This window comes from Podarcis raffonei, chromosome 2 (genome assembly GCF_027172205.1).
Source record: "Podarcis raffonei isolate rPodRaf1 chromosome 2, rPodRaf1.pri, whole genome shotgun sequence".
NCBI lineage: Eukaryota > Metazoa > Chordata > Lepidosauria > Squamata > Lacertidae > Podarcis > Podarcis raffonei.
In genome coordinates, this window is record NC_070603.1 from 32530424 (window position 1) to 32543120 (window position 12697).

Sequence of the window (12697 nt, forward strand, 5' to 3'; positions counted from 1 at the left end):
AAAGGCATTTAGTTGCCCACTGCTGAAAACAGCATGCTGGACTAAATGAACTTACGTTCCTAAGCCACTGTGTCTAGGTGTTAATTTCCCTCTTTGAGAATAGAGAACAATGACATGTCTGCACTGTGCTACTGTGAGAGAGAACAAGAAAAGGATGGTGAAGCCCTTGCGAGTTGAAAGGAAGAATACAGGGCAATTGCATTTGGTTTCCAGTGGGTGTGTGGAACTTGGAGCAAACCAATGGTGAGGAGAGATTAGGCAGTTTCTCTCCTCCCACCAGTCCTCTACTCCCAATATCCATCCTGTGACTTCTTTTCAAATTAAAAAAATAAAAGTCTGAAAGAAGAATGATAGAACTGTCTGGCCCCTGAGCAAGGCTGAGTTCTGGGCAGACATGCCTTCCCATAACTAGGGATCACATCTCCCAAGATGCAGAGGAACCTATTGCGGCCTTCCCTAACCTGAGGGGAAGATTTGGACTGCAATGCCCATCAGCCCGATAGATGGCCTATCGGTTTATTGACTCATCCTTTTTCAACCTTTTTTGCACAATCGCCATAGAAACCAACATGTGCCATTCTTGTAGGGGAGAGGGATCCTAGCCTCTTTTTAAAAGGGTGTGGGAAGTGGATGACTTTGTGCTCTGACCCACTGTATCTGCAGCTCCTTCAAACTCTTCTTAGAGCTGGAGCCACAGGTGCGGGACATCATCTTCAAGTTCTATGAATCCAAATACGCCTCATGTCTCAAGATGCTGGATGAGATGAAGGTGAGTCCTAGAGAGCTGAGCTCTCTCTGTGTGTTCCTGGGTTTGTTTGTTTTTTTGCAGCATAGTTTTTATTCATTTTCATCTTTAAACTGTTTAACATGGTTGCATTGAGATGTATCTTTGTTTCCTTTGGAGCATATGGCATGCAACAGTTTGATTAAAAATAAAAAGTATATTCAAAAAAATATTACCGTTATTACAGATAGGAAATGATGTACAGTAATATGTATTGCTTAGCCTCTGTGCAATTTGAGAAGGGGCTGAAGCAGCAGTATTTATATTGGTGAGCCCTTGATGGCCCTTTCCTGGCAGGCATACTTATTCCTAGTATACAAGCACCAAATGAAGGCACTGAAAATGAGGCAGTGAGAGGCAGAGGGAGGGACGGAAACAAGGTGGCAAAACATGGCTTGGTGCAACATGAATGAGCATTGGGCTCGTGCACGCCCTCCTTCCATGGTATGTTCCACTTAATAAGTTATTCCTGGTTTGAGGCAAACCGTAGCTTGACATTACATCCATACCAGCGCACGATGCAGACCAAGTGCAAACAATAGTGACAGATGTAATGTCAAGCTATGGTTTCCTCAAACCAGGAAGAACTGATTAATTAAAAGGAGTCCAACGTGCCTTCCAGGCTTGTCCCTTAGTGCCAAAACCATGGTTTGGCATTATGTCTGAACTGAGCCCAATAGGTTAGCCTCTCCAAGTAGCTTTATTGCAAACTACCTGCATCTGCTAAGCTCAGACTGGCAGCAAAATAAAACACAGGAATATTTAAAGCTATGTGTGTAAATATGTGCGTTCATAGAGAGATCTTTTCCATGTCTAAATAAAGAAAAGGGGGGGGGAGGACAAATGTCGCTTGAGGAAAAGGCTCTGCTTGCATATGTAGCTTTAGTTGCTGGTCTGAAATTACACTGCCCTGATGGTGAAAGCAGATACATAAAATAAATGTATCCACTGCTTATTTATCATCTCCCTACTCTCTTTAGCTGTTTTGTGAAGACTGTTGCTTGTTTGGAAATGGTCAAAATAGAGAGGGCAGAATTCCTCTCTCTCCTCAGTACTAGCTGGGTTCAGTTTTCTCTAGGTTAATAGCAGTCACTACAAATGTTGTGCATCTTTTGTTGGATGTGAAATATTGCTATAGCCACCACTCAGGCTATGAGGTGCATCTGACAATGCCTTTGTAGCCTTTGATAGCTAGACCTGATTATTATTTTTCATTTGTATTTTGCTGACTCCACAAATACATGTCTCTTGCTGTGTTGGGGGTGAAGGGTTGGGGAGAGCTTTATGTGTCAACTCTTCCTAACATACTCAATTCTGCACAGGATAATCTGCTGCTGGATATGTACCTGGCACCTCACGTGAGAACACTTTATACGCAGATTCGAAACCGCGCCCTCATCCAGGTAATTGCCATCCTAATAACTGCTCTCCTTTTGTCCTAACTGGTCGTCTTCAGTCCTTTGCAGAAGCGCAGCCTAGAGGGCCATTAATGGACATTTTCATTCTCTGCTCCTTTCTCATTCTCAGTATTTCAGCCCCTATGTGTCAGCAGACATGCGGAAGATGGCCACTGCCTTCAACACCACGGTGGCAGCTTTGGAGGACGAGCTCACTCAGCTGATCCTAGAAGGATTGATTAATGCCAGAATAGACTCTCACAGCAAAGTGAGTACCGGTCACATCCAAACTAAACCTCCCTGACTGCTGCTGCTGAAAGCTAATGGCTTGGTAGTGATAAAACCCCCGAGGGGGGAATTACCAATGCAAGGCCTGCATAAGGGCTTCTGCTTGCACAATGAGGCTTCCCCCTACCCTTGATATTGGCTGGTGGGGGGAATTGGGACAACCTCTGGAAGAGGGGATTGGGGGCGTTGTTCTATCTGGCAAGCTGCAACGCTTGCATAGATGGGACTTTTGCCAGAGCACGATGATCACCCTGAATGCTCCACCCTGAATGCTCCATGCATTTCTTTCGCTGTAAACCAATTTAAAAATAAGCCAGTGCCACATTAAAGCCCAAACTGGGTGCTAAAAAAGGCCTGGTTAAAATCCTAAATGCTGCACAAAAGTTTTCATGATATTTAGGCTAGTACAGGAATTGCAGAAGGCTGTTTTTTTATGAAAGAGGATTTAGTTGGGGGGGGGTTATAAACAATGGAGAGGAATGGGAGTTCTCCCAGATACGCAAGCCATACCTCCTTGTCCCTGGAACTCCTCCCTCAGTTCCATTCTGGCTTCTGAGCCTCCGTCAGGCATGTTGTTTCATTTTTGAATGCTAGAAACTGCCACTCTTTTCATTTTAAACTCTCTTCCACAAAGGCAACTTCACAGTGTCCTTGTTTCCAGCAAATCAGACACTGTCCCTCCAATGAGCATCAGGGGCTTCGGTGGCTGCTGTCCTAAAGGGTGCTGTGAGCCCTTCAACTTTCCTGTTTTTTTTGTAGATTTTATATGCACGGGATGTCGATCAGCGCAGTACTACCTTTGAGAAGTCCTTGCTGATGGGGAAGGAGTTTCAGCGTCGCGCCAAAGCTATGATCCTACGAGCAGCTGTCCTGCGTAACCAGATCCATGTGAAGGTCAGCAAAGGGTTAACTTTTTAATGTTTCATTGCTGTAAATTGCAGACCTAGCGGCATATAAATATTTAATAAATAAAGAGGCTCTAAATTCTGGGCAGGGGCTTGCTAGTTCTAAACGTACTGGGATCTCTGGCAGAGTTTTGTGTGTGAATATAAGTCAGAAGCATTGGGGTCAAGCTGATACATACCATTTGAGCCAGCTTTTCTCTTACATGCCCTGAATGGCTTTACCTTATGTAAAGGGAATTGGGGTTGCTCGTGCGTAAGGGGGCTGCTGCTCTAGGCAACGTTGTCTGGCTAAACCTTTCCCTGGCTGGACAGCCCTTTCTCCGTGGCTGTCTCAGTCACTGGCAGAATCCGTCAGTGGGTGTTTCCTGAACTTCTTCCAACATAAAAGCTCTTTGACGCCAAGTCTCCGTCTAGCCTCCCTGCGCGGAAGTCTTCTGCGCAGAGTGGGCGTGGCCAGCGGAGGTCCTGGGCTCTCCCCGCTGGTCTCTGTGGAAGAGTCTTGGAGCCATCTCTCCGAAGTCCTTCCCTGCTCCCCTTTCTTCCTGGTGTCACGCCGATTTCCTTCCCCAAAGGAAGTGTTCTCTCTCTCCCTGCTGGTCCCTTCTCCTGCATCGTTGGGGAGCCTTACCTCCACTCTTGGCTCCGATGGCAGTTCCCTGACACCTTATAAATGTAGCTATTTACAAGCAACTAAGGTAAACATGGGGGGGGCAGTTTTCATGAATTCTACTCATATTGATCCAGAGCAGATTCCAACATATAGTTAGCAGAGTCAAAACTTGAACACATTGCAGGATTCTGAAAAATATAGACCAGAGGCAATTAATATTTCATCCAGCAGAGCTTTACTGCTACTGAAGGCAAATGAACATTTGGGCATAAATCCAAAACATTCAGGATTGGCACTGTCCATAAGAAATCCAGTTGCAGCAAACAACTTAAACTTAGAATAACTTATAACACTAAGCATACTATAAACAGAACACCACACCAGAAGGAAAGAGAGATAGAAAGTGAAACCCAGGCTCCTTCTGGCCCTATTATTATAGTCAGCATGACCTTGACAGAAAGAGATGACAGAACCAGTTTAAGCCAGCTGTACTCGGCTTCTCTGAAGGAATAACCCAAACATCATGAACCTTCTGCTTGTTTCTAGGCAGAATAGAAACTTTGTGTGTCAGCTAGAAACTTCCAGCTTGCACCAGTTTCTTTCACAGAGAGAAGCTTTCAGAACCTTCTTGAATTACTGTATTTTTCGCTCTATAAGGCGCACCAGACCACAAGACGCACCTAGTTTTTGGAGGAGGAAAACAAGAAAAAAAATATTCTGAATCTCAGAAGCCAGAACAGCAAGAGGGATCGTTGTGCAGTGAAAGCAGCAATCCCTCTTGTTGTTCTGGCTTCTGGGATAGCTGCGCAGCCTGCATTCACTCCATAAGACACACACACATTTCCCCTTACTTTTTAGGAGGGAAAAGTTAAGTCCTATAGAGCAAAAAATACGGTAATTAGAATAGGAAAGATCTCTACATATCAAATCAATACTTTCTGTACCAAGAAATGCAAACTGACAGCAGTATCCAATTCTCCAACCCTGCTGCCGTAACAAAACTCTGGGAATGCTGTGGAACCTCTTCTTTCTCTTCTGTCCAGTCTCTCGTGTGCCCTCAAGAGACGAGATTTGGGGAACCTTCCAGAGCACATTTTTGGGGTATTTTGGATTGTGGGGGAGTAGAGCTGAAAATAATACCAATATTTTTCACATCTGGCAACCAATGCACCTCTTTGGTTTCAGGTAGTACATGGGTAGAGGAGTCAGTTTAGTCAGAATCAAGTATACACTTCCAGAGTCAACATTAAATACATTGCTTCTGGTAAATGAGCCACCATAGCTGCTAGAGGACCATGGAAATTTGAGGCTTTTTAGACTTGACTACCCATGTAGTATCCAAAACCAAAAGGGCACATTGGTTGCCAGAGGTTATTTTTTTTCCAGCTCCCCTACCCCACTAGGAGGGCGAGGGGAAACAGAAGTCCCGTTGTGCCAGCACAACCAAATGCGCAGAGCATTGGACACAATCTATCCCCCTTAAAAAATAAATTTATAAGACTAAAAAATAAATAAATTTGCTTCAGTGCAAAATGACAGTTCATGTAGTAGCTGCAATATTTAAGGCAGGAATGGGAAACCTTAAACAGGGTTGGGGAGCCTCAAGATGTTTTAGCAGCAAACTGAGCGTAGTCAAAATGCAGAGTCTTGTTGGCTGGTTTACAAGGGGAAAGCTCATCTTGCTGCGAGACAAGGCGTTTGTGCCATGCTCCTCTTCAGGGTGATGAAGTGCCAAGGGTCATTCAGTTTGACCACAGTTTATCATGGGACCAACCAGAATGTGAGATGTGCAAGGCCTGGATTGCTAATCTCCTGTTATTTTCTCCCAAGATGAAAAGTCTATAAACTTTTCCATATAACCACCAATTCCTGCAGCTCACTGCTGAGATAGGAAGCCCTTTCCTCAAAGGACAACTCATTGGAATAACTGGATACAGGGAATAATCCCGCCTCTAACCATTCTGATGTTTTGAGGAAAGGTAGTTGCTGCTCATTCGGCCCCGGTCTGGGGTTTTCCTCCTCTTGCCTGCAACCATGGACCCTTGTGGGTTGGGGAGAGAAGGTGTCTTCCCGTCTCATCGTTCCCTGGGCCTGCGGCCTCTCTCTCTCTTTTTCTTGCAGTCTCCTCCGAGAGAAGGAAGCCAAGGTGAACTCACTCCAGCAAACAGCCAGTCCCGGATGAGCACCAACATGTGAAGCTCTCTGAATCTCCAAGAGACTCTTCCTTCCCCCGCACACCCAGGGCCATGTGTATCCAGCATCCAAGCCACCAACTGTTCCTTGGTGCCTTTTCGGACTCTCTAGGTGTGGGAGGGGCAGGACTGTCAGGGGAGTCTGCCTTTAGAGTCTGATAATTCCTCTTAGAACAGAAACTTCCATTAGATGCAGCACGTCCAGAATACGCGAGCATGTGAGAGTGCCGGGGTGCACCTTCTCCTTCCCCCAGGGTATTTCACAAACAGGGGTTTATCTTAAGCTGCCAACAGAGCTTTCTGGGGTTTCCTTTCCGTAAATGATATGTAGCCTGAATCTGGAGGAACAAGTGCGTTCCTGTAGAACTTCATTCACACCGACACGTTGTCTCAGACCCGGAGAGTCCCCCTGGGGCAACATCCAGCAGGAAACCTAGCGTCAGCTCCATTCTCTCACTCTCCAAGGCTTGTGTTTGCATTTACCCTGGGTCGGCTCCATTTCAATCTGTTCTTCCCGTTTTAAAAGGTGTGCGCTCTAGCTTGTTCTCACATCCCTGGCCTGGTTTTGACTGTGGTTTTCAATGTTCGTCACCCAATTTTACTGCTGTAGTGTATGGTGGCTTTCTAGCCTTTGGGGGCGCTAATAGAGAGAGTAAAATGACATTAAAGTACATCCATCTGCGTCTAGGCAGGAACCTGCTTGCCCAGGTGTCGGCACTCCTGACACCACTTTTTATTTATCCCTTACAGAAAAGGGTTGTGGGTCACAGGCCAGACTCGGGACTGTGTTCTCTTAATGAGCATTGTTTAAATGTTTGAATATTCCACAGTGACTTCCGTTTGGGGTTCATTCGTTGGTGTTTATCCCAAGGACAAAAGTTGCAAATTTGAACCATAGCCCTTGACAACTCAACTTTCTACAGGCACTGTTAATGCTGTTTAGTTTAAATCAAAGTTCTCTCCTATGCATTAAAAAGCATAATTGTAAAGATAACCTTCAGATTGGAGCATTGGTTCTTTTTTTCCTTCTCTTTTTCTTTCCTAAACCTGGAAACAATACAATACTCTAGCACAGGATCCGTGGAAACAACAGCTGTATTAGGTGTGATCCCTGGAAAGTAACCCCCTCGTACATAGTGGGCTTACTGTAGTACACTATTTTAGAAACTACTGTGATCTAAAAAAACAGCTCTTTCAAATGGTGGTGAACACATATTTTTCTGAACAAGGTTTGGAATTAGAAACACACTCTGGAGTCCTCTTGTCCAGCACTTGACCAGGCATTAGGAAGACTTAAGTCATTTCCATAGAAAAGCATCATGAAAGTAAAGCAGTAGCACGACATCTGTTTACATGGCCTGTATTTCTTCCATTGGTTTTTGTTTCTTGCATATGCTCTTAACTGTGAGACAAAAGGAGTTTAAGAGAGCTTTGGTCCTGCTTCTCTCCCCCACCCCCTGAAATTATCCCACCCAGACACAGCTTAGGTGGGATTTTTTTGTCTCAGGTGCCAAAATAATTTACTTTTGGCACTATGCACCTTGACATGACTTTTTGCAGCATTGGGCAAGGGAGAGAACACCATTTGTTGCTTTGCCTCAAATACCAGAATGTCATGGGCTAGCCCTGCTTAACACTTCTTGGCATCACATTATCAAGTCCCTGAAGGGATGATAACTAGAAAAATACCTCTGTGGTTGTTTCAAGAGGATGTGTCAACCAGCTTTCAAAATGCTTGTGTCAACCATTTCAAAACATGGCAGTGTGTGGCGTCACCTAAAGGCGAGAGGCTAGAATTCTCCATTATCTTCTACACACAGTGCTACATCACAGATGGCAAGTAAAAGAGGAAGAATAGTAGAAACACTTGTGTAACTGCTGTTTTCTCTGGCTTCTTTAGAAGCGTCTTGCAGGATAGCTTCAGTTTTTTAATATCGTGACCTCTCTACCCAATGCTGCTTAAAGGCAGAATTATTAGCAAATATAAGAGAGCTCAGAATTAAGATGCCAGACCTTCCGGAAACTTGTTTTTCTGACTTTTTTATTGCTATCCTCATCTTTAGCCCACTATGGTCCCCACAGCAAATTGCAATAAAAACAACAATTATCTTCAATTTGAATGACACCGAACATTTCAAGCTCTGGCCTTGCATGGGAAAGAATGTGAATTTAGGCCTTGTATTACATTGGGGTCTTGTTGACAGCATTCAAATGTACATTGCATTGTTTACTAAGTGATCACAATAAGATATAGCCTCGTTAACAGCCTAAGATAACTGAAAATCCAAATAAATTCAGGGTAAGTGTGCAGAAGACTATAGCGTCAGGACACTACAGTGTTTAGTTGTTTCTCTCTGGATCCCACATTATGTAATGTAGCAGTCTGTGAGGGGACTGTAGCCACAGTGGTGAATGACTACACCATTGTTGTCAGAACATGAGTCTGCCTAAGTAAATGGGTAACATCACAAAAATTACTACATAACAACTTACATTGTTGCCTAAAGCACTTGAAAACAGCCTTCACTTGCCTGATAGGGGCAACAGAAAAAGATGAGAGTCACCATTTAAGAAACAGCAGGGAGGAAATGGGGGGGGGGAATCCCGCAAATAATCTTTTTTAAAAGTTCCATATACAGTGGTACCTCTGGTTACATACGCTTCAGGTTACAAACGCTTCAGGTTACAGACTCCGCTAACCCAGAAATAGTGCTTCAGGTTAAGAACTTTGCTTCAGGATAAGAACAGAAATCGGGCTCTGGCGGCACGGCGGCAGCAGTGGTGCTAAAGTGGTGCTTCAGTTTAAGAACAGTTTCAGGTTAAGTACGGACCTCCGGAACGAATTAAGTACTTAACCCGAGGTACCACTGTAAACTAAAAGAGCTAAGTGATTTTTAATTTAAATTTCATTGGTCCAGTTCACAGTCTTCACTTATTTAGGAAACAAATTAATATTTACAGGAAGCATTTAATTAGCTGATATTGTTTAGGGGTCTGCAACCCACGGCTCCGGAGCCGCATGTGGCTCTTTTACACCTTTGCCGTGGGTCCGGGGCGGATACTAGCGAGGGGAGGAGGCGCATTGTGTGCCCCGACACTCCCCACTGTGGCCGGCGCTGTACTGGCTGTGACGTCGCATGGGGGCGGTGCGTGCGTTAGTCACGCACCGTCCCGACGTCACCTTCCCGCCCACCCACCCGCTACATTGTAAGGGGCATGTACGCTGGTCACTGCATTGAAAGGGGGCATGTACGCTGGTCACTGTTTTGAAGGGGAGTGAAGAACACACACACAAAAAGGTAACTTGTTAATTTAACGTTTATTTCTATGAGGAGGAGTAATTCTGAGGGGTCAAACAAAGAAATAATAAAAAAGTGACAAAAAAGTTATTTTTATAATGACGAGTTTTGCGGCTCCCAGGTTTTTTTTCTTCGGAAACGGGTCCAAGTGGCTCTTTTTGTCTTAAAGGTTGCAGACCCCTGGTTTATGGAAATAGCACATTGCTTCGCCTGTTTAGGTATCCTATTTATTCTAGCTTCGGTAGGCCTTTCAGCCAATGTTCCTCTCAGAAGATCAGCAGGCTGACATGACCCTACTTTTAAGGCACGCTAAAGTTCCATCAAGTGACTTTATCCCACCCTCTATTTTTAAATCCAGGTTGCCAAGGGCTGTGGGAAGACTAGACCATCTATAGGCAACTTAAATTGAAACTAGTACTTGGTTGTCAAATATATCACTTACAGAGGAAATTATCCTGGTGTGGTTAAGGACTGGGTATGCAATCCCTACCCATCAGTACCCACTGTTGCCTGGGGCTGCAATGGTGCAAAAACGTGGTTACAAAGCACAGATCCACACGGATTCTCAGGATTTTTGCATTGGGCTACCCCAAACTCACTGTCAAATCACATGTCTGTGGCCACAGCATGAAGCACAAAAATGATACATCCACTGTTTCATTCAGATTTTTTTTTTCTTGTTTTCCTCCTCTAAAAACTATGTGCGTGTTATGGTCAGGTGCGTGTTATCGAGCGAAAAATACGGTAATCACTGTACTTGTGTGCCAATGCAACCAGAATTGTGGTCAAGAACACTGCAGCCTGTTTGTTCACCTAACTCTGTATGTGGCTTAATGATTTCTTCCTTCACTTCCACTGTGGGCAAAAATTAAAAATGGATCTGAGACTTTACTTTTAGTCCACAAAGCAGAAACAATGTTCCCAGGGTTGTGTTCTGAGGCTCCTGGTTCTGCATCAGGGAAAATTATGCGGCAGTATGTAACCCTAAACACATACGGTAGGTCATGCTGCAACTGTGTTTGGAAAGAAGGGGTGCTTCTTTAAAGAGTACCTGATGTACCCAGAAACTGATAAACATACTCCCCTGCCCACATGCAAGCCTGCCCTGTAACACCCAAGTCGTATGACTATTCACCCTATAAAGGACAATGAACAAATGTTGCAGTCACCAGAGCAATAGCTACAGTCCCTTAAGGCTGAAAGCAAACATCGAAATTAACATAGGTGCAGGCATGTGGGATATAGGTGACAGGTGGCTTATATTTTCTCTTGCACAATAAACACTAATTCATAAATGGTCCCCCTTGTTATTTATTAAAGTGTAAGTCACTGCTCTGAAGAAAGCTGAGTTTATTTTGCATCCACAAGGGAGAATTGGGATGCTGCAATCAGCTGCTTTAGAATTTTAATAAATAAAAATAGCAAGAGTATTTCCCCACCTTATCAAAGCCATTGGGTGGTGGTGGTGGTGGGAAGTATATGTACCCCAACATTGTAAGCTGTTTTCCTTTTCAAATGCACCCAATTTGCTGGTTGTATGAGATGAGGGGAACTTGCCAAAGGCATACTGAGACTCAATTAAGGCAGACAGCTGCCCGACTATTGGTTTTTGTGCCTATGTATGTATGTGGTTACTTATTTACCCGTCCTTCAAGAACAGCCCGGAGTGTCAAACACACAAACTAAAAACAACTAAAAACAGTTCCAACATGTAGGATAACAAGCCTCATATAACTAACATGCTTAAGTCAAATTAATGCATGAAGGGGTTAGTACCATAGAGTAAGCTGTCCTGCCAGGCTTAACTATGCCACGTCAACTCACTTTGGGAGGAAATAGGTAATCAAGCCTATTGGTGTAGCTTCTCAGTCTACCTGAGAAGCTCAGTTTGTGAAGAAATCTAAGCTGCTTGCTCCAGCTCAGCTGCATGGCTCTCACAAGCCTCTCTCTTACGTTGCTCTACCAATAATTTATGAACTGTTAGCTTAGTTACAAACTGGGTAAGTTTTGGTGCCTGTGCAACTTTTCTGACTGTGTCAATTTTCCAGCAGCTTACTAAGATCACCCTATTGTTAGAGGGATTAAGTACTTCTCTAAGAGGACACGACATAACAATTAAGGAGGCAGGAATTTTGGCTCACCTCCACACAGGAGCTACTTCAGATGAGCTGACCTCTTTTGAGGACAAGCAATCCACACCAGCTGTAAATCTTTTAACTCCAACGCTAACACCGGCTTTCTGAAGTCAAGCAACAAGCTTCCACTGAGATCAGTCCTAGTATTTTAATACAACAAAGTAACACTGCAAATATCCCTTTACACCAAGGAAGATGGGGAAAGAAAAGGACAGTTACTCATTCATTAGATTGTATTCCATAGATCTTGAATAGTATGAGAAACTCCCTGGTACTCAGCAAACCTGGAGATGGCTGCTCATCTTTAAAAGTACCATCATACCCAGTATGCTGCTCAGTGTGGTGTAGTGGTTAAGAGCGGTAGACTCGTAATCTGGTGAACCGGGTTCGCGTCTCCGCTCCTCCACATGCAGCTGCTGGGTGACCTTGGGCTAGTCACACTTCTTTGAAGTCTCTCAGCCCCACACACCTCACAGAGTGTTTGTTGTGGGGGAGGAAGGGAAAGGAGAATGTTAGCCGCTTTGAGACTCCTTCGGGTAGTGATAAAGCGGGATATCAAATCCAAACTCCAAACTCTTCTTCAGAAGGAATCAAGTTTCATTATCAGGGAGGAGGGATACCTAGTGCAGCTCAAGGGGGTGAACCATCATAAAATATACTTGAGATGCCTCCAAAGAACAAATACAGGGAATCACAGCCATTAGAGGGAACCTCTACTGAGAATCAGCTAAATAGCCTAAGGGCATGTTCAGCGCAATTGGCAAATACCACAATATTTCTTAAGAAGTTTGGAGCTGACAATATTAACTTGAACAATAAAGGTAAAGGACCCCTGGTTGGTTAAGTCCAGTCAAAGATGACTATAGGACTGCAGAACTCAGCTTGCTTCAGGCCGAAAGAGCCGTTGTTTATCCACAGCTTTCCAGGACTAAACCGCTTCTGGTGCAACTGAACACTGTGACAGAAGCCAGAGTGCACGGAAACACCATTTACCTTCCCACCACAGTGGTATCTATTTATCTACTTGCACTGGCGTGCTTTCGAACTGCTAGGTTGGCAGAAGCTGGGACAGAGCAACGGGAGCTCA

At 44.3% G+C, this 12697-nt stretch overlaps 1 protein-coding gene across 5 annotated transcripts in view; it reads left to right on the forward strand.

Moving 5' to 3' along the window:
* The window catches only part of GPS1 (G protein pathway suppressor 1), a 19796-nt gene extending 12626 nt beyond the window's left edge, over nt 1-7170 (forward strand). For all 5 annotated transcript variants that reach the window (XM_053375686.1, XM_053375688.1, XM_053375687.1 and 2 more), the window contains 5 exons: nt 664-769; nt 2107-2187; nt 2312-2449; nt 3229-3363; nt 6106-7170. In XM_053375686.1, the coding sequence (XP_053231661.1) occupies nt 664-769; nt 2107-2187; nt 2312-2449; nt 3229-3363; nt 6106-6180 (535 nt within the window). In that variant the 3' untranslated portion in view covers nt 6181-7170. The remainder of the gene's footprint in view (nt 1-663; nt 770-2106; nt 2188-2311; nt 2450-3228; nt 3364-6105) is intronic.
* Nucleotides 7171-12697: the final 5527 nt, after the last annotated feature.